The sequence below is a fragment of the Gopherus flavomarginatus genome, chromosome 22 (genome assembly GCF_025201925.1).
Source record: "Gopherus flavomarginatus isolate rGopFla2 chromosome 22, rGopFla2.mat.asm, whole genome shotgun sequence".
NCBI classification, from domain to species: domain Eukaryota; kingdom Metazoa; phylum Chordata; order Testudines; family Testudinidae; genus Gopherus; species Gopherus flavomarginatus.
In genome coordinates, this window is record NC_066638.1 from 8624011 (window position 1) to 8647384 (window position 23374).

Consider the following 23374-nt stretch of genomic DNA (forward strand, 5'->3'; position numbering starts at 1 on the left):
TTTGTGTAGAAGCTCTTGCTCCAAAGCAACATATTCAAAGCAATTTCTGCACTGCACTTCATGAGATCCGGAACTTAGTAATATTTGCAGCTATAATTGATGATATGAGACATAAAAATAGGCATTTTGTTTTAAGGTTACATTTATTTATCTCTAGTTCACTACACTGTGATATAATACAACCTATTATCAACAGTCATGGCGTGGTTAGGCATCACGTGTTCAGTGTGCTGTTTTCTAAGGTGTATTGTTTGGCTTCTTCCTGTGTTTGTATGTTTTGAAAGGGTCTTAAATGCTCTTGTGGTCTGAGAACCAAAACAACCTACTTAACCATTTAGTTGATTCTTAATTCCTTCATTTCCTCTTGTTTGTTATAACAGAACATGTTATTTCTAGACTTCGGTGCTGATCTTGCAAACACATTGACTTAAATGAGATTACTCACGTAGGTAAAGTTACACATGTGTTTGTGTTGGCAAGATTGGTCTTAGACTATACACTTTGGGAGCAGATATTTCTGTCTGTAAAGTGCCATGAATGTTTTAGCCTTGTCAATATTAAAGACTTCTGGAAATTTTCTGACTATTGCACTAGTAATGGTAGGAGACAGGAGATGCTAATATAAATCACCGATTGCTGGTGTTCTGTCCATTCTGTCCTCTAACAGTGCTCAGAGCAGGTCTAGAAAAAATATTAAAAACACTGGTGGTACATGGTCACCACCTGTTATTTCTCTCTATTGCTTGAGCAATAGGGGAGAATTTCCAAAAATCCTCATTGTTCACAAGGCTGTATAAAGTTTTTTTAAAAAACACTTTGTCAGTATTTCTAAAAGTGCTTATTACCTTGGTATCTAAGTGTGCTAACCAAATCATATGACTTCTCACTGGAATAAAGGAATTAATAAGGGGTCAAGATCAATTGAGTGGCTAAGGCTCCTGGTTTGGTTCACAGGATCGATGTAGTCCTAGTGTATGAAATCACTTAAGCATCTAAAAACACGAGAGAGAATTCAAACAACATACATTAGCTAAAGGAAGATAGGGTTTGGGATGCCAACTACACACAAACTGTATTGAATACTGTGCATTTCTCTCATTTTCTGGGTTAATATTGAGGGATGGAAGGACAGGAAAAAAGCAACAACAGAGAAAAATAGAAGTATTTCTGACCCAGCTCCCTGTTCAGGTTACCAAGCCACCATCTCTTCCTTCCAGAACTACCATCTTTCCTTCTGGAACAGAGAGCCAGAGCTCTCTGGCCCTGGCTTCATTTTGTTAGGAGTTGAGCACGGACATAACACATAGTCTCTTAAAAAGATGCTGTAAAATATTTGTGTATAGTCTTTTAAAAGGTAGACTTCCCTCTACCCTGCTTGTAATAATTAATTCTTAAATACCATATGTACATCAGTTAGTTTATTTGGGTATCCCACTCTAATTTTAGTGGAGCATTGAATGGCTTTGTGATTAGCCTTCCATAGAGTTTAGTGGTTGCTGCAATGCCAGCTGTGGTGTTCGGGTACTGATATTTTTGGCAAATCTGCAAAAAATAAATATCCTATAAAAATTAAGAGGTATAGGTTTGTTATTTAATAACTAAAATTAGGGGATGCATTCTTATTTTTTTAAAACAAAAGTAGTTCAAGCTATGGATCTAAGCTACTTGACAGTTTCCTTTCTGATTATTTTTTACACCTGCAAAGAAGGTTATAGTAGTGCAAATAATGCAGAACTGCTGATCTCTGCTACTAGGAGTTTTCTTTGTGGCCAGATGAAATGAGCAGAAAAGATTTGTTAAAACTCAGTTTTTGGCTACAATGGGCACTAATGTAGAAAACCCTCATTTACACAGACCTTGTTTGCAGTAGCTGAAGGGAACAACTGCTGTCTCCTCTGCTGCTTACAACTACTCAAGCGTCCTCTTTTATACCCGAACTTACCAGATGCATCATTTTATACCTGATTCATTTTTTGTCAGTTTTAGGGAAACTAGTTATCCGCATCATGGTACTAGAATTTGTAAGCTACCACCATCATCCCAGAATGACTTAGTACGGTGCCAAACTTTCACTTCACAAACCAGAAAATGGTGTATAATATTTTTGTTGCTGCAACCGAACTATTCACAACGTTGAGGTTCATTTATAACAATGCTGCACTTGAAGACGGTGGAGCTATTCACCGTGTGTAAAGTTGAGTGCCTGTCTTTAGAGGATCACGGCCTTTTTTGGTACCTGTAATCAAGGCTCTTAGAGTACTTCAAGACAGTGGGTAAGTGGCAATCTTCTATTTTATAGCTGTGGAAACAGGTAACGGAAGTTGAGTAACAAGGCATCACCTCAATTCAGCAAGAGGCAGAGCTGGAAAGAGAAGCCGGGAGTCTCCCCACTGTGCTTTAGTCAACAAGCTTCCCTTTTCTGCAGTAATAATGTATATCTATATAGCATTAATATATTTAATAACTTCTTAAATTGCTGTTCAGCAAAAGTCAGCATTTTCCTCACGTTAAGAGTGTTTATGCTGTAAATGGGGAAATGTGATCATTATGTAGTGGGCTGAGCGCACATCTACAAACCAGGAACTCCAAGGCTCTAATCTCAGCTCTGATTCTGAGCTGTGCTGGTCTTGGGCAACTGATTTTAACTTCTGCATGTGTTTGTTTTATTTCCATCTGCAGAAGAGGGATGATGATTGTCTGCCTCACCTCAGAGTGAGGATGAACTAATCCATGTTTAAGTTGTTCAGTGCTAAATGACGGTCTTACGTGAAAACACTTACAAATGAGTCCTTGTGTCCATGTTAAGATACTTATTATATGATATTGTTAAACTTCACTAGACCAGTTTAGGTACAGTGCAAGGTCACTGTGACATTTAGCCTCTTTCAGCTACTACGTTTTACTTCCATCTGCATCATATTAGCTGAATCACTTCATGCTGTACTTCAGCCACTTTACTGTGTGTTGTTTTGTACTTCACCCTAACATTCTATCTGTATTTAGATTATACTTTGTTGCTTTACTATGTACATGCATTGTTTACATAGTGTAGATTGTTTTTTAAACAATTTGTTGTGTATCCTAGTTACAGTACACTTCCTCATTGTGTGTTAATGTCACAGCTGATTATTGCAGCATCTGATGACAGTGTTGTGAAGGAGTAAATGTTATTTCTGGTTATAAAACCCAGCTTGTAGGATTTTAAAACTTGTCTGTGTTGGAATTTTGGAATTCAGCCTAATCATGAGTAGATGGTTCTCCCCCCTCCCCTTTACTCCCCAATCTGGTTTAAATGTGTCTTTTGGAATGCATGTCCTTCAACTTCCGTACGTTGATTTTTTTTTTTTCCCGCTTGACTGCTAGGAATGACATATTGATTATTTTATATTTGATTTTAAATGCCTACTATTTACCAGTCATACCAGTTGCTTTTTCTTCACTGACTTTGTTAGAATGTAGAGTTGCTTGATGATTAAACTCTGACACCAGCTCCTGACTCTTAAAGTAAAGACTAAAAAATACAAAGATTTAAAGTATGTGAGGGTGGTGATTTTGATTCAAGGAGATTTTTCATTCACTTCATCTTCTCTCCAGTTCAGGATTTATGCCTATGAATCTGAATAACCGCAATTTAATGAGTAAGAGTGAGTTTGTCTCAAGAGTGGGATGATGGTGCCTAATGTTGATCTGTGGCCTACACTATAATATTTTTCAGTGAATAACTTCTAAATATTTGGCATTTGTTTTTAAATTTGTCACTCCTGTTTGTATTTCAGACATAATGAAACTTACCAACATTGATTTTATATGTTTGCTGTGATTAGTAAAATAATGCTAAATCACTTCAAGTTTAAATGGAATGAAGTAACTTTTACAAGTACAGCTTTGTAATTGGATTTGTATCAGATAACACTATCTTTCACATTTATTAGAAACAAAACATGATTTGATTGCTCAGACTTTTATATAATGTATGATATGCAAAAATCTATTCTCAAGTACTTTGCATTTCTCTAGTGCCTTCCACTCAAAGATCTCATAGTAGTTTACAAACATTAATAGATTAGTCCCAACACCACTGTGTTGTAGGAAATCTTCACTTACAGCTAGGGATACTAAAGCACAATGCTTGAAGTGACTTGCCTTAGGTATCGCTACAAATCTGGAGTTTAACCAGGATTAGCACCCAGGCCTCCTGACTCTCAGTTCTTTTCTTTTAAATCCAGATATTCTGCAAGAGAGACAATAGTTATTTTTAAATCTGTTACTCCTAAAATGCATTGTGCATGTGGAAGATATTTGTGTGTTAAAGATATTTCACTAGTTGCTGGTCAGTTGACCTACAAATATGTAGCCAGACAAATACCAACTTTGCTTACCTCTGTGAAGAAAACGACTGATATCCATCCACCAGAGAGCAGAATGAATTTCCGCTTGCTTGGATTACCCTTGTGGAATATTTTAACAAACACGATTTATCATACTGATGTGATCAAACCAACATGTAGGCTTCTTTTTTGTTTTTCTTCTTGGACTCTTCAGGACACACAGATCTGGTCTTTTTCCTTTCGACCATTCTGTGTTGACAGTTTTAGTGCACAGAGTGCTACACTGCACAAGCCCAGTATATGCATCAAATTGTAAATGTAAAAGAAGATTTTCTGAATGTGTGTGTGTGTGTGTGTGTGTGTGGAGTAAGATTCAGGAATCAATACTCTTATTTTTGTCCAAAATCTTTCATTTTGCATTATATAGTGATGTCTTCTCAGGTTTCAGTGTGAATCTCCCCAGAGCAATACTCCTTTCAAACTCTCAGCCTGGCCAGAAAAGGAAGTTTTATACTATCAGAAGCTTTTTTATGAGCCTGTAATTAAAAGCAACAACAACAAAAAAGATTGATTTAAAGGATATTTACTTTTGTTTTTAAATTTAAAACAACTATCGTTAGTTTTTTAAATCACTGGTATGGTACATGTTCCATGACTCCTTTTGTATACAATCTTTTACATGTGCTCTTTTATCGCACTTTTCATGCATGATCTCAAAGCCCCTTCCTTACAAAGACATTTTACAGAATGGGAACCTGTGGCACAGAGTTCTGGGACCCTCACACCCTACAGGGTTCTCGAGCCTACACAACAATGAAACAGCCCCCTGCGCCCACGTCGACTGACCCAGGCCAGTTGCTGTTTTGTCTTTGCTGTGTAGACTCACCCTTAAGGTCACACAGTGAATGTTAGCATATGTAGGAATAGAACCTAGGTCTCCTGTTGCTCAGTCCCATGCCTTTTTGCATGTGCCTCCTTTCAGTTTAATATGTCCCTATGCTGAGCGTACACAAACACATGCTCACTATGTCTTAGTTATATGGGAGAAAATTTAAATACTCCATCTGCTTTTCAGTCATTGCATTGTTTAGTGTCAGTAATCTGTATATTAGAGCTCCTTAAATGACACAGTAGAATGTAACCATTCTGAAGGAGCTGTCATGGACTCTGATGTTGATAATCTGTGGAGTAAAGAAGGCTTTCTTTCCACTGTGATTAGGGTTGCCAACTTTCCAAATGAAGAAAGCAGAACAGCCTTACCCAGCCCCCTGCCCTGCCCCTTCCTGAAGCCCCGCCCCTACCACGCCCCTTCTGTGAGGCACCACCCCTTCCTCCACTCTCCCTCCTTCCGTCGCTTGCTCTCCCCTCCCCTTGCTTGCTCTCCCGTCCATTCACTCACTCATTTTCACCTGGCTGAGCAAAGGGTTGGGGTGTGGAAGGGGGTGAGGGCTCTACGTTGGGGCTATAAATGGGTTCAGGGTGGCAGGGGAGACTCTGGGCTGGGGCAGGTGGTGGGGGTACAGGGGGGATGAGGGCTCTGGCTGAGGGTGGGGCTGTGGATTAGGAGTGCGAGGTGCAGGAGGGAGTTTGGGTGCGGGTGGGGGTTCGGGGCTGGAGCAGGGGGTTGGGGTGTGGGAGGGAGTTCGGGTTGCGGGCTCTGGGCTGAGCTTACCTCAGGCGGTTCCTGGAAGTGGCTGGCATTTCTTTCCAGCTCCTAGACAGAGGCGTGGCAGAAAACCTAACTGTGGTGATGGTTTTTACTGTTTAAAGGTATGGGAGGAGGGGTTTTGAGAGAGAAAATGAAGGCATTCTCTGAAGCAAATGAGGCAAACAGGATGTTAGGAATCATTAAAAAGGGGATAGAGAATAAGACTGAGAATATATTATTGCCCTTATATTAATCCATGGTACGCCCACATCTCGAATACTGTGTACAGATGTGGTCTCCTCACCTCAAAAAAGATATTCTAGCACTAGAAAAGGTTCAGAAAAGGGCAACTAAAACGATTAGGGGTTTGGAGAGGGTCCTATACGAGGAAAGATTAAAGAGGCTGGGCTTCTTCAGCTTGGAAAAGAGGAGACTAAGGGGGGATATGATAGAGGTATATAAAATCATGAGTGAGGGGGAGAAAGTGGATAAGGAAAAGTTATAATACAAGAACTAGAGGTCACCAAATGAAATTAATAGGTAGCAGGTTTAAAACAAATAAAAGGAAGTTCTTTATACAGCGCACAGTCAACTTGTGGAACTCCTTACCTGAGGAGGTTGTGAAGGCTGGGACTATAACAATGTTTAAAAGGGAACTGGATAAATTCATGGCGGCTAAGTCCATAAATGGCTATTAGCCAGGATGGGTAAAGAATGGTGTCCCTAGCCTCTGTTCATCAGAGGATGGAGATGGATGGCAGGAGAGAGATCACTTGGTCTGTGTTACAGTAATTTAGTTAATTTTTCTTTATTACCCTCTTTGCCTTCCCTCAGACTTCACTGGCTTGCTTGGTTCTTCTGTGTCAAGTTCAAGTTACTTGACCTTTTTCAAGGCTTTAGTAACTCAGCCATATTTAGTGTATGTCTGCCCATATGTCACCCTTACAAAGTCCCATTTCTCTGTGCCAAATACCATCTCTTTTCTCCTTTACACATGTTAAGTACTTGTCAGATAGATTGTTAATTTTGAGGTGCGGAGTCCCTGGGGTTTAAGCCTTTTGTAAAATGGGTGCGTCCCCTTGTCATTCTATGAATAACACAGCTGGCATTTTCAGTGCTATTTGCTCATGACTCAGTTTGACTTGGTGAACCCTCGCCCTCTTAATGCGCTTGACTGTCTGGCCTGGAAGGATCTCTTAAAATTCAGAGCTTCCAAGCCACTCAGTATTTTGTTTTTTAGTCTATATGACTTTTTTTCCTTCGCTTTTAGATGAGTTAGCCCTCAGGGAATCGTTACTTCTTCGCCAGTTACACAAGCAGGTTCTGGCATGACATCTCTTTCCCCTGGTGTTGTTTAATCAATGCATTTGGAATATTTTATTCAGAAAATCATGTGTAAAACTCACTTTTGCTGGTCAAGTTAGGTCTGGTCTACACACACAATTGCATTGGTTTACTGAATGACGTGATGTTGAGCTGATGCAACTTTGTGCATGAACGTTAAGTGGTTTGTATCCACATGCAGTTTCATTGGCTTAGCTAAATAAGTTAACATCACATGTTTGGTTAAACCTTCGTAACTTCTGTGTGTGAACAGGCTTGTTTACATCAGGTCATTGGATGTAAACTGCAATGCCAACTTCCATGTATGTTTCAAAAATGTCCTAATGTATTTAGAAGTGTGGTGATCACATGGATATGGCGCCTCAGTACTACAGTGCACGAGCACTTTATAAATACCTGCATCAGTAACTGGGGATATCAAATAATTTTTTTTCTCATTTCCAAAAATTTTTTCCTAAGGATATCTGGCTATTGTCAGTTATGCTTGCTTTAAACAAACACATGAGTGAGCATGGATTGATTTTTTCCACCCCCCATACACATACTGGTTACAGTTAATGGCATTTTAGCTGACTGTTTCAAAGGAATAAGCTAGTTAAGCAAATAAAATATTCAAAACAAACAACTGCAGATAGTAAACAAATATATTGGCTGCCAGTTTTTCCAGTGTTCTGCGCAACTTTCTCCCCATCCCCAAACAAATATCCCTTCTTCCAGAGATTACACATTAATATACAGTAATGTATCTTCTCCTTTCTCACCACAAAAGTGCTCTTGTGTTTTAGCAAGAGTTGACAACATGTGTTATATAAAATGCAGTTGCTTATGTAAAAATAGTTCATATTCTAAGGTCTTTGGTTTAATATCCTATGTGATATCTTGTTTGCATTGCATTTTATTTCCATTTCACATTTATTGGGGATTGCATGTATAGCACTGTGCAGAGTACCCATACCGATTAGACTATTTTATTTTTTTTTCTATTCATACAGTGTCTGTTGTGGAAGACACCGTTGATCCAGCAGTTAGAAAAAGGGGCTTGGAGTCAGGAATATTGGGTTTTGTTCCTGGCTGTGCTACTGAGTTGCAAGGAGCTTGGGCAGGACAGTTAACTTTACAGCATATGTGTGTTTTCCATCTGTAAAATGGGGAGACTTTACAACTCTCCCTAGCTGGGTGAAGCTTGTTTATAAAATACTTTGACATACTCCGAGAGAAAATTGCTATCTAAATGCAGAGTATTATGGCATTGAGGAAAGCTTGTAAAACAGTTTCCTAATACTTTAATTTTCTGTTACTTTAACAAAAATTGTTTACATTTATTAGAATGCATGGTTTCTTACATTCCTTTTCATAGCTCAAACAGTTGAGTCTCAGGTTTATAGGAATGAGATAAAGTGGTTCTGTACTGCAGGCTGTAGGCAGCCTTCACACTGATTTCTCTTTTCTGCATAAAATGATTCATCTCAAAGAATAACTGTAGCAGGAAAACGTGATTTACTGGTAAATTCAGTACTTGTAATCCTCTGTTTTCTCTCTTAACAGATTCCCGTTAGAAGCCCTGGCACATAAAGAAAAGTTGTTTCTGGTGGACAATGCTCAGAGACACTATGAAGTCTTGGAGTGACAGCCAGACAGATGTTTACAGCAGTGACCAAGAAGAGGAAGAAGAAATGATCTTTGGAGAAAATGAAGATGATTTGGAAGAGATGATGGATTTAAGTGACTTGCCTACCTCACTCTTTGCTTGCAGTGTGCCAGAAGCTGTGTTTGAGGTACAAGAAGAAAAGGTAAGAGTACATAGGGTATAGTGATCTAAATTGGTGCAATTGTAGTTAGAGCCTATTTTGTCCAGATTTTCAGTGTTATTACTTATTCTGGCAGGTGAAAAATAACTAGATTTGCCAATGAGTTCAAATTCGTTTCAATGCTGCTTGCTAATAAATTCAAATTGGACTCTGCTACTATAAAACAGCTAGTAGTGTAAAATCTTTCTAGCATCTCAGTTTGTTGGTATGGCTGTAGTACTTTTCATAGCCCGTCTCCATGCAGATTTCCTGCCTTACATTTTATAGTCCAGGGAGGACTTAAATATTTGATTCCAGGACAAGGATCACTGTTAAAAGAATAGTATTGGTTCACAGTATACTTTGTCAGACCTAATGAATAAGAAATAACAATTTGAAAGTGGTTTGAAATTTCTAATCTAAACAGGGCTTCTCTTGGCCATTATCTTATTTTTTTATTCAGTCAGATGTGTAGTTATCCTTTTGCTTCTAATGGCTATCAGGAAGAATCTTCTACAGCGAATGAGTTCTGTAAAGCAAACTATGGCTGAAATGTGAGCCGTTAATGTAATGGGGGAGGGATTGATCTGTAACTTCCTTCCAGTTTTAATTTACAAAACTATGAAGTCTACTACAGTTCTGTCTAAAATTCTGCATGCTGCCTGGGGGAAGGTGTGGTATCAGCTGGGAAACATTGTTCTGCAAGTCAGGGATGCTAGGTGGTGTCCTTCAGTTTAACTTAGCCTCTTAAAGGCAGTGGCAGTGAACTGCACTCCTAAACTATTAATCACAACAAATAAAGCTACTGAAACTCTACCAAAGAGATTTTATAGGCTGCTAACTGCATAGATGCAAAACACAATTATAAAGATCATCAAATTGGATTCGACTCTTGCCATCCTAGGGTTTTGCTTAAACTTGACCATCCTTTCTTCCCTTCTTTCCCTTTCTTCCCTCCTTTTTCTTCCCTGTCCTTCATCCTCCTTTCTGTCAGTCTTTACAAGAAAACTTCTGCCAAAATGCCAGTTTTGCAATGGACTCTGAAGCTAGGCAGACTAAGGCTCATTCTCATCCAGGAGGTGTTTCACAATCTAGGACCCCAGCACTTAGAGTGCCTTACTGACAGCTCTCCCTAGAGATCCTTGTCGTTTCCATTTCCTGAGGTGAGGGATTTCTGGAGCAACAGCTTGAAATATATTATCTGACTGCAGACAGTAATGCTGATACTGCAATCCTTATTCTGTAAGGGAAAGAATATCAGGCCTGTGATTTATAATGCCACTTAAGTATACATATATTTGATTAGGGCAGCCTTACAAAATTCTGCTCACCTGCTACTGCTTAAGTAGGTTTGGATTTTTATTTTATTTTTTTCCAGAAAAGTAAAAAGTAATTTATTTTTTCTATCATGACAAACAGCAGGCAAGTAGATTTTGTTTGTGGACAGATGTATTTTCGGGACTGTTTTGTGCGAGGCTGGATTAGATATCTTCAAATTCTGATTTAGTAACACATGTTAAAATTGCTTCCAAAACATGCAAGTTTATGCCAAACACTCTGAAGTACTGGCTTGATAAGTTCTGTGGGCTGAAGATCAATTTTACCTGTGTTTTATTTGAAAAAAAACATCAAAAGAAAGTAAATAATTGCTTTAAACAACCTGCTTCCCAGACAATTTTTTTTTTATCTAATACCTTCCCTTCCCGCCACCCTCCCACACATATTATATGCCATTTTAAGTGTGTAGTGTTAGTTTCCCTCTACCGTCTCTCCCCTGGAGAGGAGCAATCCTGTAGTTGTATCCCAAATCAGAAATTCATATAGAAACAAATTTGACTTGTCCAAAACACTCATTATCCAAAACTGTCAGTGCCCTAAGATGCTTGGATAATTGAGTTTTATATCTAATACTTATATATCACTTCATATTTCCAAAACGCCAGACAAATATCATAATGCCCCTGAGAGATAAATAGATGTAATTATCCCCATTTTTAGATAGGGAAACTGAGTTACAGAGGGTAAGAGTAGCTCAAAACCACACAGCAAGTCAATCTTAGAGCTGGATTAGAATGTAGATGTTCCTGGCTCCCATGACTGTGGGGTGGAACACAAGACTACTACTTTTCTCGCTGATACAGTTTGGTTCTGTAACTGATTATCCAAGTCACAATGAAGGGCTCTGGCCTTTCTGGTGGTAATGTATCTTTGTTAGAGCTAATCAGATAAAGGCTTTTTTTTCACAGAAACTTTCAACTTTTCAGCAAAAAATTGAAAACTGAAGTAATTCTGCACAAACCCAAAGTAGTTTGATTTGGAAATACAGCAGAACTCCATTTATCCGATCTAATTGGCACTGGGGCCAGACTGGATAATCAAACATTTGGATAATCTGGAGAAAAGCTGCAGCACCATCTAGCTGCCAGAGGAGAGATCATCTGCTTCTGGACCTGTGTGCACTTGTTGTTCAGTTAATAAGGAGAGCTGGATAATGGAGGGTCAGATAAAGGAGCTTCTACTGTACTGGTGTGGCGATTCATGGAGATTGTAGTTCACATACCTCATGCTCCCATTCTCCTCTATAAACCAGCTCTCTGGTCAGATTACATCTTCCATCATGCATCATACTATCCTCTCTAGTGAGGAGAGCCAGTGCCTCAAGGGCTTTGGTCCAGTGACCATCGTGCATCATGGGAGATTGTCTGGCTGAGAAGCCTGGCCCACATAGGAGAATGTGAACATGAGGCAACTGATATAAAATGCCTGTGAGCTAGCATGGCATCCTATCCAAACTGAAATATTTCAGTATTCAACTGAAATATTTTTGGTTTGGGTCCACAATTGAAATCTTTTTGTTTTTTACACTTTCTTTTATTGAAAAATCAAATTTTTCTACAGTAAGACGACAATTTTCATGAAGAATGTTTAATTGAAAACCCAGTTTGCCGTCGGAAAACACTTTTGATGAACAACATTTCCACTAGTCTTAATCTTTATATATAGTGCTGTTCATTCCAAAGCACTTCATAAACATACATGCAGCACCAGGGAAATGCTGCCATCTCTGGGATGAAGGGGAACAGCAAGGTAGTGTACATGGCATTGCATAACAGCGGGAGAACGTAAAACAAGGGCAAGTTCCTCATCTTATTTGGTGTCTTGGGATTCCTAGTGTCCTCACAGAGCAGACAAGACCTCTGGTGAAAAGACCTACACACAGCAAACAGCATAGAGATCAATTTATCTGTCCCATAAAGGTAAAGGAATCATCTATCCCTTCCTAAATTTGAACCTCCAGGGAGTCTCGATAGTTCGGCATCTTGCTGTAGGACAACTTAAATAACAAACTTGTGCTGCATATTAGACTCTGGAGTTGAGATTCAGCCTCCTACTCCCAGAAATGGAGGTGGACAGTGCACAGCAGGAGGTCAATGCAGTGTGTGTGTGTGTGTGTGTGTACGTACTCTCTCTATGCATGTTCATGACCCCCAGATAGAAACAAGGCTGGTAATCTAGATCTGATTTTAGGCCTACCTGCCTAGAGTGCCCGTTTAATAGGTAACCCACAATTCAGTAAGGATGCTCTTGTCAAAGATGCTTCACTAGAGGTTTTGACAGCTCTTTATATATCTAGTAGTAAACTCTATTGGCCCATGGGATGACAGTGAATTTTTTTAGGCTGTGCAAATCCAAAAGAAAAACCTCAAGGAATGAAGACTCTTATGCAAAAATTTACTCATTACAGTACGTTAGATATATCAAATCTTAATCATCCTCCTTCTTTTACTGCAGTTCAGATAAAACCGCAGATGGCCTGTGTTTAAGAGCCTTTGAAGGGGAAAGGGTATTCTAATCCTGTGACCTATGTCCTGAATACAAATTATATTAAATATAAAAGTGAAATATTGCTAATATGCCGTTGTGATTTTCAGGGCTTTTCCCTTCTTAACATCCATCAGTTTTATATCAGAGGGGTAGCCTCTGACGAAGTGAGTATTCACCCACAAAAGCTCATGCTCCAATACGTCTGTTAGTCTATAAGGTGCCACAGGACACTCTGCTGCTTTTTATCAGTTTTATATATCTTTCCTGCTTGTTAACAGATCATAGGACGGCCCTGCCCATGCTGAAAACCATGTCTACATACAGCTGTTGCTAACAGAATTCTAACCGTAGTAGAAATAATAATTTTTTTAAGACCCCATTAGCCAAGCCATGCTATAGAGTCACTAGCCTCCAGAGCCTAGAATTCAGTTTTATAATACAGTGCTAACAGTTTTCAGATTGAAAAAATCTCTGCCCAAACTGGTCATGGGAACAATGTTAGAATTCTGTCAGCAACAAGTGTTTAAACACATTTCAGATCCTAGAGTCTTGGAGGTCTTTTTTCTTCATTACCCTTAATTGCGAAGGACTATGTGACTGTCTTCACTGCATTTTTTCCTGTGTTAGGAAAATGTCTTTAAAAAGCAGTTTTTAAAAACTTTCTTGAAACATTATTGTACCAGATGATTGGAGTAAGACTTGATTTGAAATGGACTGGTCTCTGTAAGCCAAGGAGAGTAAACTTTTAAGAATTACAAAAGGAGAAGTGACAGAGTCCTGTGGCACCTTATAGACTAACAGACGTATTGGAGCATGAGCTTTCGTGGGTGAACACCCACTTCGTCAGAAGAGAAGTTATGCTCAAAGTGAGCTGCTCAGAATGTATCAGCAAGATATAAACCTGATTAAACAATTCACAGAAAAGAGAGTGTATATCCCTGCAAAATATACTGGTAGGCCAGTTTCCCATCTGCCAAATAGGAATCTGTAAGGTAGCATCAGCAATTTCAGGGAGTAGGGATTTCACTCTGTAACTCCCCAACGTCACTTCCGGTGGGGAGCAGCAGAGGCAAAAGAGCCCAGCATCCAATAGAACAAATTTTCAGTGGTGCCCTCTCAGCGATGGTCAGCATAGCATGTTTTTAGAAAATCTAGACATTTTGGCTGCTGACTGCTGCCCTTTTCTCTTTTTGCATTCAACTTTAGATCAGGGGTCGGCAACCTTTGAGAAGTGGTGTGCCGAGTCTTCATTTATTCACTCTAATTTAAGGTTTCGCGTGCCAGTAATACATTTAACATTTTTAGAAGGTCTATTTCTATAAGTCTATAATATATAACTAAACTGTTGTTGTATGTAAAGTAAATAAGGTTTTTAAAATATTTAAGAAGCTTCATTTAACATTAAAATGTAGAGCCCTCCTGGACTGGTGGCCAGGACCCGGGCAGTGTGAGTGCCACTGAAAATCAGCTCGGGTGCCGCCTTCGGCATGCGTGCCATAGGTTGCCTACCCTGCTTTAGATACTGTGGTCGTCCAGGATGATTCAGGATTTGGTTTTCTCGCTGCATTGTAGGTGTGTTCTTCGTCCCTTGTTGACGGAACATATTTGTCTTTTAACCATTGCCTCGTGCAGATGGAGTTAGTGTGTTAACTAGTGTACGCTGGTTTATGTTCTTTATGGAACTCAGTTTGCATTCTAGTGACGTCATTTGTAGTTATTCCTCCTGATTCAGTGTACTTTGTTCCCTGCAGATACTGTCCAGTGGCTTTCATCGTAGAATACCTACAATCTGATGATTTTTTGTTCACTATAATCCTCATTATCTTATCTCCAGTAGCTGCATGAACCTTTATCCTATAAATCTGATCAACTCATATAATTCCAGACTTATTTGCTTTATTCCATAGCATTTGCTGCCTCTGCATGTTAATTTGACACCATCTGAAAATGTAACAACTCCTGAAATGGTGCCATTTTCAAAGCCATTTAAATACAAGGTCAACCAGAGTGAGCACGATAGTGAACTAGTTTGCCTCTCTCCCTGCTTTACATGTTTATTTTACCAATAGCCTCTGCTTCTTATCTCTAAGCCACTTTACAGTCCGATATTTAATTGCTCCTTTCCAATTACAATATATCACAGCTATCGACCTTGGAGATCCTTGATGCTAATGCTAAAAGCTCAAAGGGGGGTGGGGACGGTTAACAGAATATGTTTCTATTTTTGGCAATGGGCAGCCTCAGGCATCCACACACTAGTACTTGTGTGCCGCACTGACCCTAACAAGGGCGTGTGTAATGGGAGTTGTTAGTACCCTGGCACAGAGGCTAACCAAGGAGGTGGCCAATGTGGGAGGAAATCAGAGCCTCTTTTATCCTTTTCTGTTTTAATTTAGTTTACTCTTACCATGGTTTAACTCTTTTGGGTTCTGTTTTAATATTCATTTTAAACAACTGTTAAATAAAATCTGTACTACAGAAGCTACTGGAAGTGGATAGTGCAGATAGACTGGAGAGGAATCATAAATCAGATATGCAAATAACTTTTAAAGCAGCTTACAGATCTGCACTTGAATAGGGGAGGGGACGTTATATAATTGCTGTTGCTCTTTCAGCCTGCTATAATCGTATTCCTGTGGTGCAGGAGAAAGGTGCCTGCTGTTGAGTTTTTCAAATGGCTTATTTTCAGTTGCAGAGCTTTCATTTTTTCTTCTTTTCCCCTGCAGAAAATACTTAGTTCATCAGCCATTAATGTTATACATAGTGTTACCTGCATCTCTTCAGTTTAGCCTGAGCATGGGTTACTGCTAGGTCTGTGTAGGTCCCCAGAAAAGCTAATTTCCAGCCCTATATGTTGGCACTAAACTTCTACTGAAGATGAGTCAGGTGTGGCCCAAATATATTTATATGAGTCATCAGTGAGCAGAAATACATTGTCATCAATGGGTTGAAATGCTTATGTAGAGAGACACTGTCTTGAGTATTTTAATAAGATTAATTTTAAAATATTCCTGTATCTGGTAGAACATCTTTTACATATTTTCTTCTCTGCACTCTTCCCTCAAAATAAAGAACAACAAAACCTACAAATCCATCTCTGTGTTTGTAAGGACTTCAGTACCTTCAGCATCTGTCACCTGTCAGAAAGTTAGTAAAACTGTAATGTTAGTTAAAAACAAAACTGAAGAGGAAATACTTTCTTATACAGGCTACCCAGACTGCTTCAGTTCGTCCTCCGTAGAGCTGGCACTATCCCATCATTCCTTCTTTGTGTGGAGAGTATTGAAAACGTGCACCACAAGACATTGGCTTTATAATTTGTTTCATACGTGTCTCTGATAAGCGTCACTTGTTGCCACTCTTTTGCTCTTTCTATGTAAATACTCCAAAGGCATTACCTGGGCACGTGAGGTTAATGTGTGGAGACGTGCTAGCTCTCTGTCTAATGACACTTGGATAATTGGCTGCCGCAGGAAATCATTCTGTAAGGTGTTTGTCACGTAGGCTTTCAGAATGCACTCTGCATTGGCATGTGAATTCACATGGAGCCTTCTTTTGAACTGATACATTTTAGGACTGGGTTAAATTTTCTCTAAATGTAGTTTGTGAGCAGTACTGATTGACCTGTTAGCAAGCTCATCTGAGCTGATTGATTTTAGTAGATAAGACATTATTTTAGAACAGGCCAGGATTGTGTGTTAGGTCTATAAATGGAAAACTTATTATGCAGGCTTATTCCTAAAGCTTGCAAGAACAGAGCTGCTTTGATATATTATTTGGCTTTTATCTGTTTTATAAAACTCTGCTTTGTCAGTCTCTGGACATAGATTTCAGTAGCTTGATTTAGTTCTCTCTCTATTTCCTTTCAAGGGGTGAATGCACAGCAGACACTTACTGAATCAAATGGAAAATGTGCTGTGTGTGCACATACTGAAAGTGCATCCAGAAATCAGCTCTTTTGGTGGGGCTTGCGGGGTTATCCTCTCCATTCATGTCATTCTTCTAATGAATTTGGTGCTTGCAAAAGTGCTGGATTGACAGATCTGGAGTCTGATTTCACTCTCTATCTACATAACCGGAACTGCATGGACGTGTTTCTCCTATGCTGCACTCCCCACCCAACTTGCCCTCCTATAATTCAAGGAAACGTCAAGCTTCACTGCCAAAGCTGGTGGAGTTTTCAAGCTGTGCAAGCAGAATGTATCTGGATCAAAACATAATCTTCCCTCTTTCCCCCATTCAAACCCCAATTTGCAATTACATATAAATAGTGTATATGTATTGCACAAATATTTTTCATGTACCACTTTTCATCTGTAGATCTCAAAGCCCTTTACATAGGTGTATAATGATCAATATTCCCATGTAACTGATGGGGTGGGCACTGAAGCTAAAGGGATGCCATAGATTTGAAATATAGACATTTAACTTCTGTTTTTTAAAAGTATTTTCAGGTAACAGGCCTGTCTCCTGCTATCTCTTCCCCCCCCCCCTCGATGCTTTGGTGAAGGTCCACCCAAACAAAAGGTGAAACTTATTGACTGCAGTGTATGTACAATCAGCTGGGCAGTGAACTATTTTATTTCAGCTTTTAAAAGGCAAACATACACTTAAAGAAAAGGTTGTCAAATGCAGAAGTTAATAAAATCCTTTACAGAGCTTATTTTTTTTCCCCTCTGGTGTAAGTGGAAGAAATTAATCATTGGGGTTGCATTTAATAATAGAAGGCAGAAGAATTAAGACAGAACTGACTTATGTAGTGTCATAAGAACATATGAATGGCTATACTGGGTCAGATCAGTGGTCCATCTAGCCCAGTATCCTGTCTTCCAACAGTGGCCAATGTGAGGTGCTGCAGAGAGCATGAACAGAACAGGCAATCATTGAGTGATCCATCCCCCTGTCATCCACTCCCAGCTTCTGGCAGTCAAGAAGCTAGGGGCACCCAGAGCATTGGGTTGCCTCCCTCACTGTGAACTTTTCTAATTTTTTTTAACCCTGTTGTAGTTGTGGCCTTCACAACATCAGCTGGCAATGAGTTCCACAGGTTGACTGTGGTTTATGTGAAATTGTGGTAAACTTGCAACCTGTTAAATTTCATTGGGTGACTCCTGATTCATGGGTTATGTGAAGAAGTAAATAACACTTGCTAATTCACTTTCTCCACACCATTCGTGATTTTATAGGCTTCTATCATATCTCCCCCTTAGTTGTTTCTTTTCCAAGCTGAAAAGTCCCGGTCTTTTTAATCTCTGCTTATATGAAATTAATTCCATACCCTTACTTATTTTTGTTGCTCTTTTATGTATCTTTTTCAATTCTAATGTATCTTTTTTGAGATGGGCAACCAGAATTGCACACAGTTTTCAAGGTGTGGGTGTACCATGGATTTATATAGTGGCATTACGATATTTTCTGTCTATTATCTATTCCCAAGGTGTTTTCAAGCACCATAGATGAAAGACATTTAAAAGTGGAAATATCTTTATGTTGAGCTGTCACTAGATGGCACCATCTTAATTAAGCTCTATAGGCCTTTGTTTGCATGAGTCCAAATTACTATAAAAATGGAGATGGAATTGACAGTAAAACAAGGCTTAAGAGTTTCAGGTTGGTTACTTTCTCTTACAAGCGTTTAATAGAAGAGATGTCCAATACACTTGCTGGGCAGGTCTGTGCTAAACTTTTAAAATCAAGGGGGTGAGTGAACTAGAGAATCTTCAGGCTCTAAGGGAGTAATTAAGTTGAAGAAACTTAACTGGAGGGAAAAAGTCAAAGGAAAATGAAGATTTTCATTCAGTGAAAATACATTTTATATCTGAATAATTTTTATTTCATCTTTAGGAAAGATTTGAAGCACTTTTCACGATCTACGATAATCAAGTTACATTCCAGTTGTTTAAAAGCTTTAGAAGAGTAAGGATAAATTTCAGCACCCCAGAGGCAGCAGCAAGAGCACGGATAGAATTGCATGAGACAGACATCAGTGGGAAAAAGCTGAAGTTGTATTTTGCACAGGTATGATGCAATATGTAGATGCTCTAAATGCACTCTTGTCTCCTCTCCATTCTGTACTTATTGATGGGTTCTCATTCCTGACAGAGTTCTGAAGTTCCCTCTAACCACACACATGTGCATCCTTTCTCCACTTCTTCAGCGTGAATCTACACATCAGGGACTCTTTTTTTTTTTTCACCTGCAGATGATACAGCTCTGTAATTGGCTGGAAGGGTCACTCTTGAGTGACAAAGCTCTCCCCTCCTCCACAAGCTGAACGCTCTCCTTTTCTTAAAGTGCAGTCCAGCATCTCCTCTCCACAGACACTGGGTCCATGTACAAATTTTGTTGGATTAGTGGCTCAGCATGTGTTATATACAATCCCAAGTTCATTGTCAGCATTGAACAAAATAATTAGAAACAGTCGGAAGAAATTGAGAGGAAAAAGTAGACTTAGGCTATGTGCCGCTACAGCCGTGCCACTAAAAGGCGCACAGTGTAGCCACTGTTTGTCGGCAGGAGAGAGCTCTCCTGCCAACAAAAAACTTCCACCCCAACGAGTGATGGTAGCTTTGTTTGCCGACAAAGCGCTGTTCGCACCGGCACTTTGTCGGCAAAACTTTTGTCATTCGGGGGATGGGGGTGTTTTTTTTCATACCTCTGAATGACAAAAGTTGAGGAGTTCAGGTTCCAGTGTAGACACAGTCTTAGTTTTAGGAAAAACTTCGTGGCCATGAGAGAAATCTCCCCATGGAATAGTCTCCCAAGGAAGTGGTATAAGTTCTGTTACTTGCAGCTTTTAAAGCTAGACTGGATAAAACACTAGAAAGGTGTTATGAAGAACAGTCCCACACTGCAAGTGAGTGATATCTCTTCTCTCGCTATTAGATCCTCTAGTTTAACTTCTGTGATTCTGTTATCATGGTGGTATTGTTTTTTCAGGTCCAGGTGTCCAGTGAAGTAGGAGACAAGTCCTACCTCCTTCCCCCAGAACCTGTCAAACAGTTCCTGATATCGCCTCCTGCATCTCCACCTGTTGGATGGAAGCAAAGTGAAGATGCAACTCCTGGAATAAACTATGACTTACTCTGTGCTGTTTCCAAATTGGGGCCAGGTAAGAATGTCTTCCTGCTTCTGTGGCTGTTCTGCTTCAGAAATGTCTGTTCAGTAGCTTTCGTCACCTCTCTAGGAAAAGGAGTGGAGTATAGACACAGATCTCCTGGTTGTCCCTATGTGGTTACTTGTAGGGACAAAATGGTTTAATGCGTGGTCTACCAATTTCTTAATTGATTGAGAGAGCTTCAAAGTTTAGCACCCTGCTGGACTGCATGCTCTTGAGATAGAGCCACATATTTACTTAATTTTCCCTCTGAAATCTCAGTGCATATTTAGTTGAACGAGAAACACAAGGTAAGGTTCAGTTAGTTGGAGTTCTCTATCTTAGCTATTTTCTAGGATGCCAATCGCCACCATATTTAGATATGGCCACCACATAATTTAACTGTCAAACCTTTTAATTGACCTTTTCTGGGGACCTTGCCATTTCTTTCCTCTGACAACAGAAACTCCCACGGTGTAACAAAGCTCGTTTTAGATCCTCTGAAAGGTGTGGTAGAAGTGCATAGTGCTTCAGTGTTGTAAGCAAATTAAGACAAATATTGCTATAAGCCAGGAGTCGGCAACCTTTCAGAAGTGGTGTGCTGAGTCTTCATTTATTCACTCTAATTTAAGGTTTCACGTTCCAGCCATACACTTTAACGTTTTTAGAAGGTCTCTCTCTATAAGTCTAGAATATATAACTAAACTATTGTTGTATGTAAAGTAAATAAGGTTTTTAAAATGTTTAAGAAGCTTCATTTAAAATTAAATTAAAATAGAGAGTCCTCTGGACCGGTGGCCAAGACCTGTGCAGTGTGAGTGCCACGGAAAATCAGCTCGCGTGCTACCTTTGGCACACGTGCCACAGGTTGCCTACCCCTGCTATAAGCCCTTTAAAGTTGCGCGTAAATGTTTCCATTTTTCCCTCCAAAATATCAATTAAGTGTTGTTAGTGTGCAGAAAGCACAATTTACCAACTATGGTGGCAATGTATTTCAAAACATGTAAGCAGCACTAGTCAAATCAAGTATGAAAGTGGACTAAACTAAAGCTGAAAAGGGATTAAATGAATCTTTAGATTTTTAGTACATCATTTACTGTGAATACTAATGGAAACCTGTTTTAAAATAAAAATAGTTCAGTGATATTTTTTTATTTCCTGTGGGATACTGTTACAGATTTGTTACTTTGAGTTTAACTGTCAAACCTTTTAACTTGCTTTTTCTTCGTGCTGTACTCTATAGGAGAGAAATATGAGCTTCATGCAGGAACGGAGTCTACTCCTAGCGTAGTCGTTCACATTTGTGAAAGTGAAACAGAGGAGGAGGAGGAAATTAAAAATCCAAAACAGAAAATCCTTCAGACAAGGCGCCCAGATCCTACTCCAACAATACTAAGTGAATCTAAAACATTTGATTGTACACGGGAGGTAGGGGGTACCATGCACTGTTAAGTCTTGTGATGCTGTAAACAATATATATTTGAGGATAGTAAATTAATACGTGTATTGATGTCTGCATTGCTGCATTATATATGGCAGCAGGAGATTTTACTTGTAGTTGTCTCTCATGTTCAAGTTCTTAGATGCCAATATTCTAAACAGCACTTTAATTTGTAAGAACTAACCCCCCAAGTGCAGCAAGTCCACCAGATTTAAAATAATGGCAAAGCAGGAGGTTGGGTTTTTTTGAAGATATGTTCACATTTCCTTGATAGTGTATAGCACGATGTACCAAATGCTGAAAGAATATCTTATCAGTACCATCTATACTATTGGGTACAAAATAGTTTATTTTATAACAGTCAAATGTGATTTTTTTTTGTACTGGTACAACATCTTATATTTAATCAATATATTAATTCGAAGTGTAATATACAGTGTACATGAAAATTCCTCCACAGATTGGCCCATTTGTGAACATGTTCCATTTACTTTTCTCAGAAATGCCAAATACTTTTTTTTTTTTAAAGGTACCTTTATGATTTGACATGAGGCACAAATACATGTGCAGGATTAAATAAGTTGTAGTTGGCAGAACTGCAATTTGGGGAGGAGGGGGGAGAGGGGAAACCACAGACCACTTAGGAGGCAGATGGAGTTTGCCTCTACAATATTATGCTGCTGTAGGATGGTGTTACGCTGATAGGTACAATTGTTCGCATCGACAGTTGATTGAAATAAAACTGACTTACAGGATGTTGAGTGAAACATGGTTTTGCCTATAGAATGTTAAGCCTCCAGCCCTCTCTAACAATACTGTAATGTCCCGCTGTCATGGAGATGGCCTACATTATATGTAAAGTGAATAATCATTAGATTATGGTTGTGATATTAGGGGATAAGCGGTCCAGCGTTAGTTTTTAACTTTTGCAGTTTGCTTCCTTTTTTAAAGACAATCAGTTGCTAGGATGGTTCAACCAATCTCCACTCTGTTTTTATCCAGGTTGCACTCCTGATCTACTGTTCCGATTTAAAAACATGGTATTTTTCATGGCATCCTATATGGCTGATAGCACATCTGCAATTTCTGAAATAGGAAGCACCTTTTGAAATATACATTTGTGGTTTTGTGAATTTCTGTGTTAAGTGTTTTAGTAGGAGGAAATATGCCTCAGTTTAGTGGCACGTGCTCCTATGGTTTTATGCTATTTTATAAGCAACCTTTTTTAGCCTACACAGATTTTTTTCTATAAAAAAAAGCTAAGAAATTCTTTGTGAACAAACTAGGCTGTTTAGGTTCATATTTGATTCTGTACATAAATCACTCTGAAATTGGCCTTTATACATAATTAAAAAACAGTATCATGATTTGGGTAAAGTGTTTATTGAACTCTCAAAAGCATTTTTACTTGATTGACAGCAAGAGAGTGCATTAATGGTGATAAATTCAAACAGGCGCAGTAGATATGACTTCAATATTGTGTCAGCTGTTGATTCTTTCCTGCCATCAACTTCAAGTTGCAAAATGGGATCCTGCAGGCAGGTCCTCATTTTGGAGACAGGAATAGCATACATTTGAGCAGGGGGAAAGTAAGAAAAATCTTTCCTCTTGTGTGTCTTGTGCGTATTGGCATAACGTTTATGTAGCTCTTTATTATCAAGCCATTCGAAGTCTAGCTTCTCTTTTTCACTGTTCCCCACCTCCAGTTGCAAACTTATGTTGTCAGTAGGGCCTTGTGCATTTTAAAATGCCAGAAATCAGTTTGGGATTTTCTGTAATGTTACATTTTTGTCAATTGTTCATTTACCCCCTCGCAAATGTTGTTGTAAAGTGGAAAAACTTCAGGCAAATTAGGCAAATGATCGAGTCAATAATGCTATTGTGAAAATAGCTTGTGTGAAATGT

General features: G+C 39.1%; 1 protein-coding gene across 2 annotated transcripts in view; it reads left to right on the top strand.

The window, feature by feature from the left end:
* LOC127039088 (calcipressin-3-like) overlaps positions 1–23374 on the top strand; it is a 77093-nt gene that overhangs the window by 938 nt on the left and 52781 nt on the right. For both annotated transcript variants that reach the window (XR_007770872.1, XM_050932249.1), the window contains exons 2-5: positions 8866–9110; positions 18777–18950; positions 19872–20043; positions 21272–21424. Coding sequence is in view for 1 of the 2 variants with exons in the window: in XM_050932249.1 (XP_050788206.1) it covers positions 8916–9110; positions 18777–18950; positions 19872–20043; positions 21272–21424 (694 nt within the window). In the remaining variant the exon portion in view is untranslated. The remainder of the gene's footprint in view (positions 1–8865; positions 9111–18776; positions 18951–19871; positions 20044–21271; positions 21425–23374) is intronic.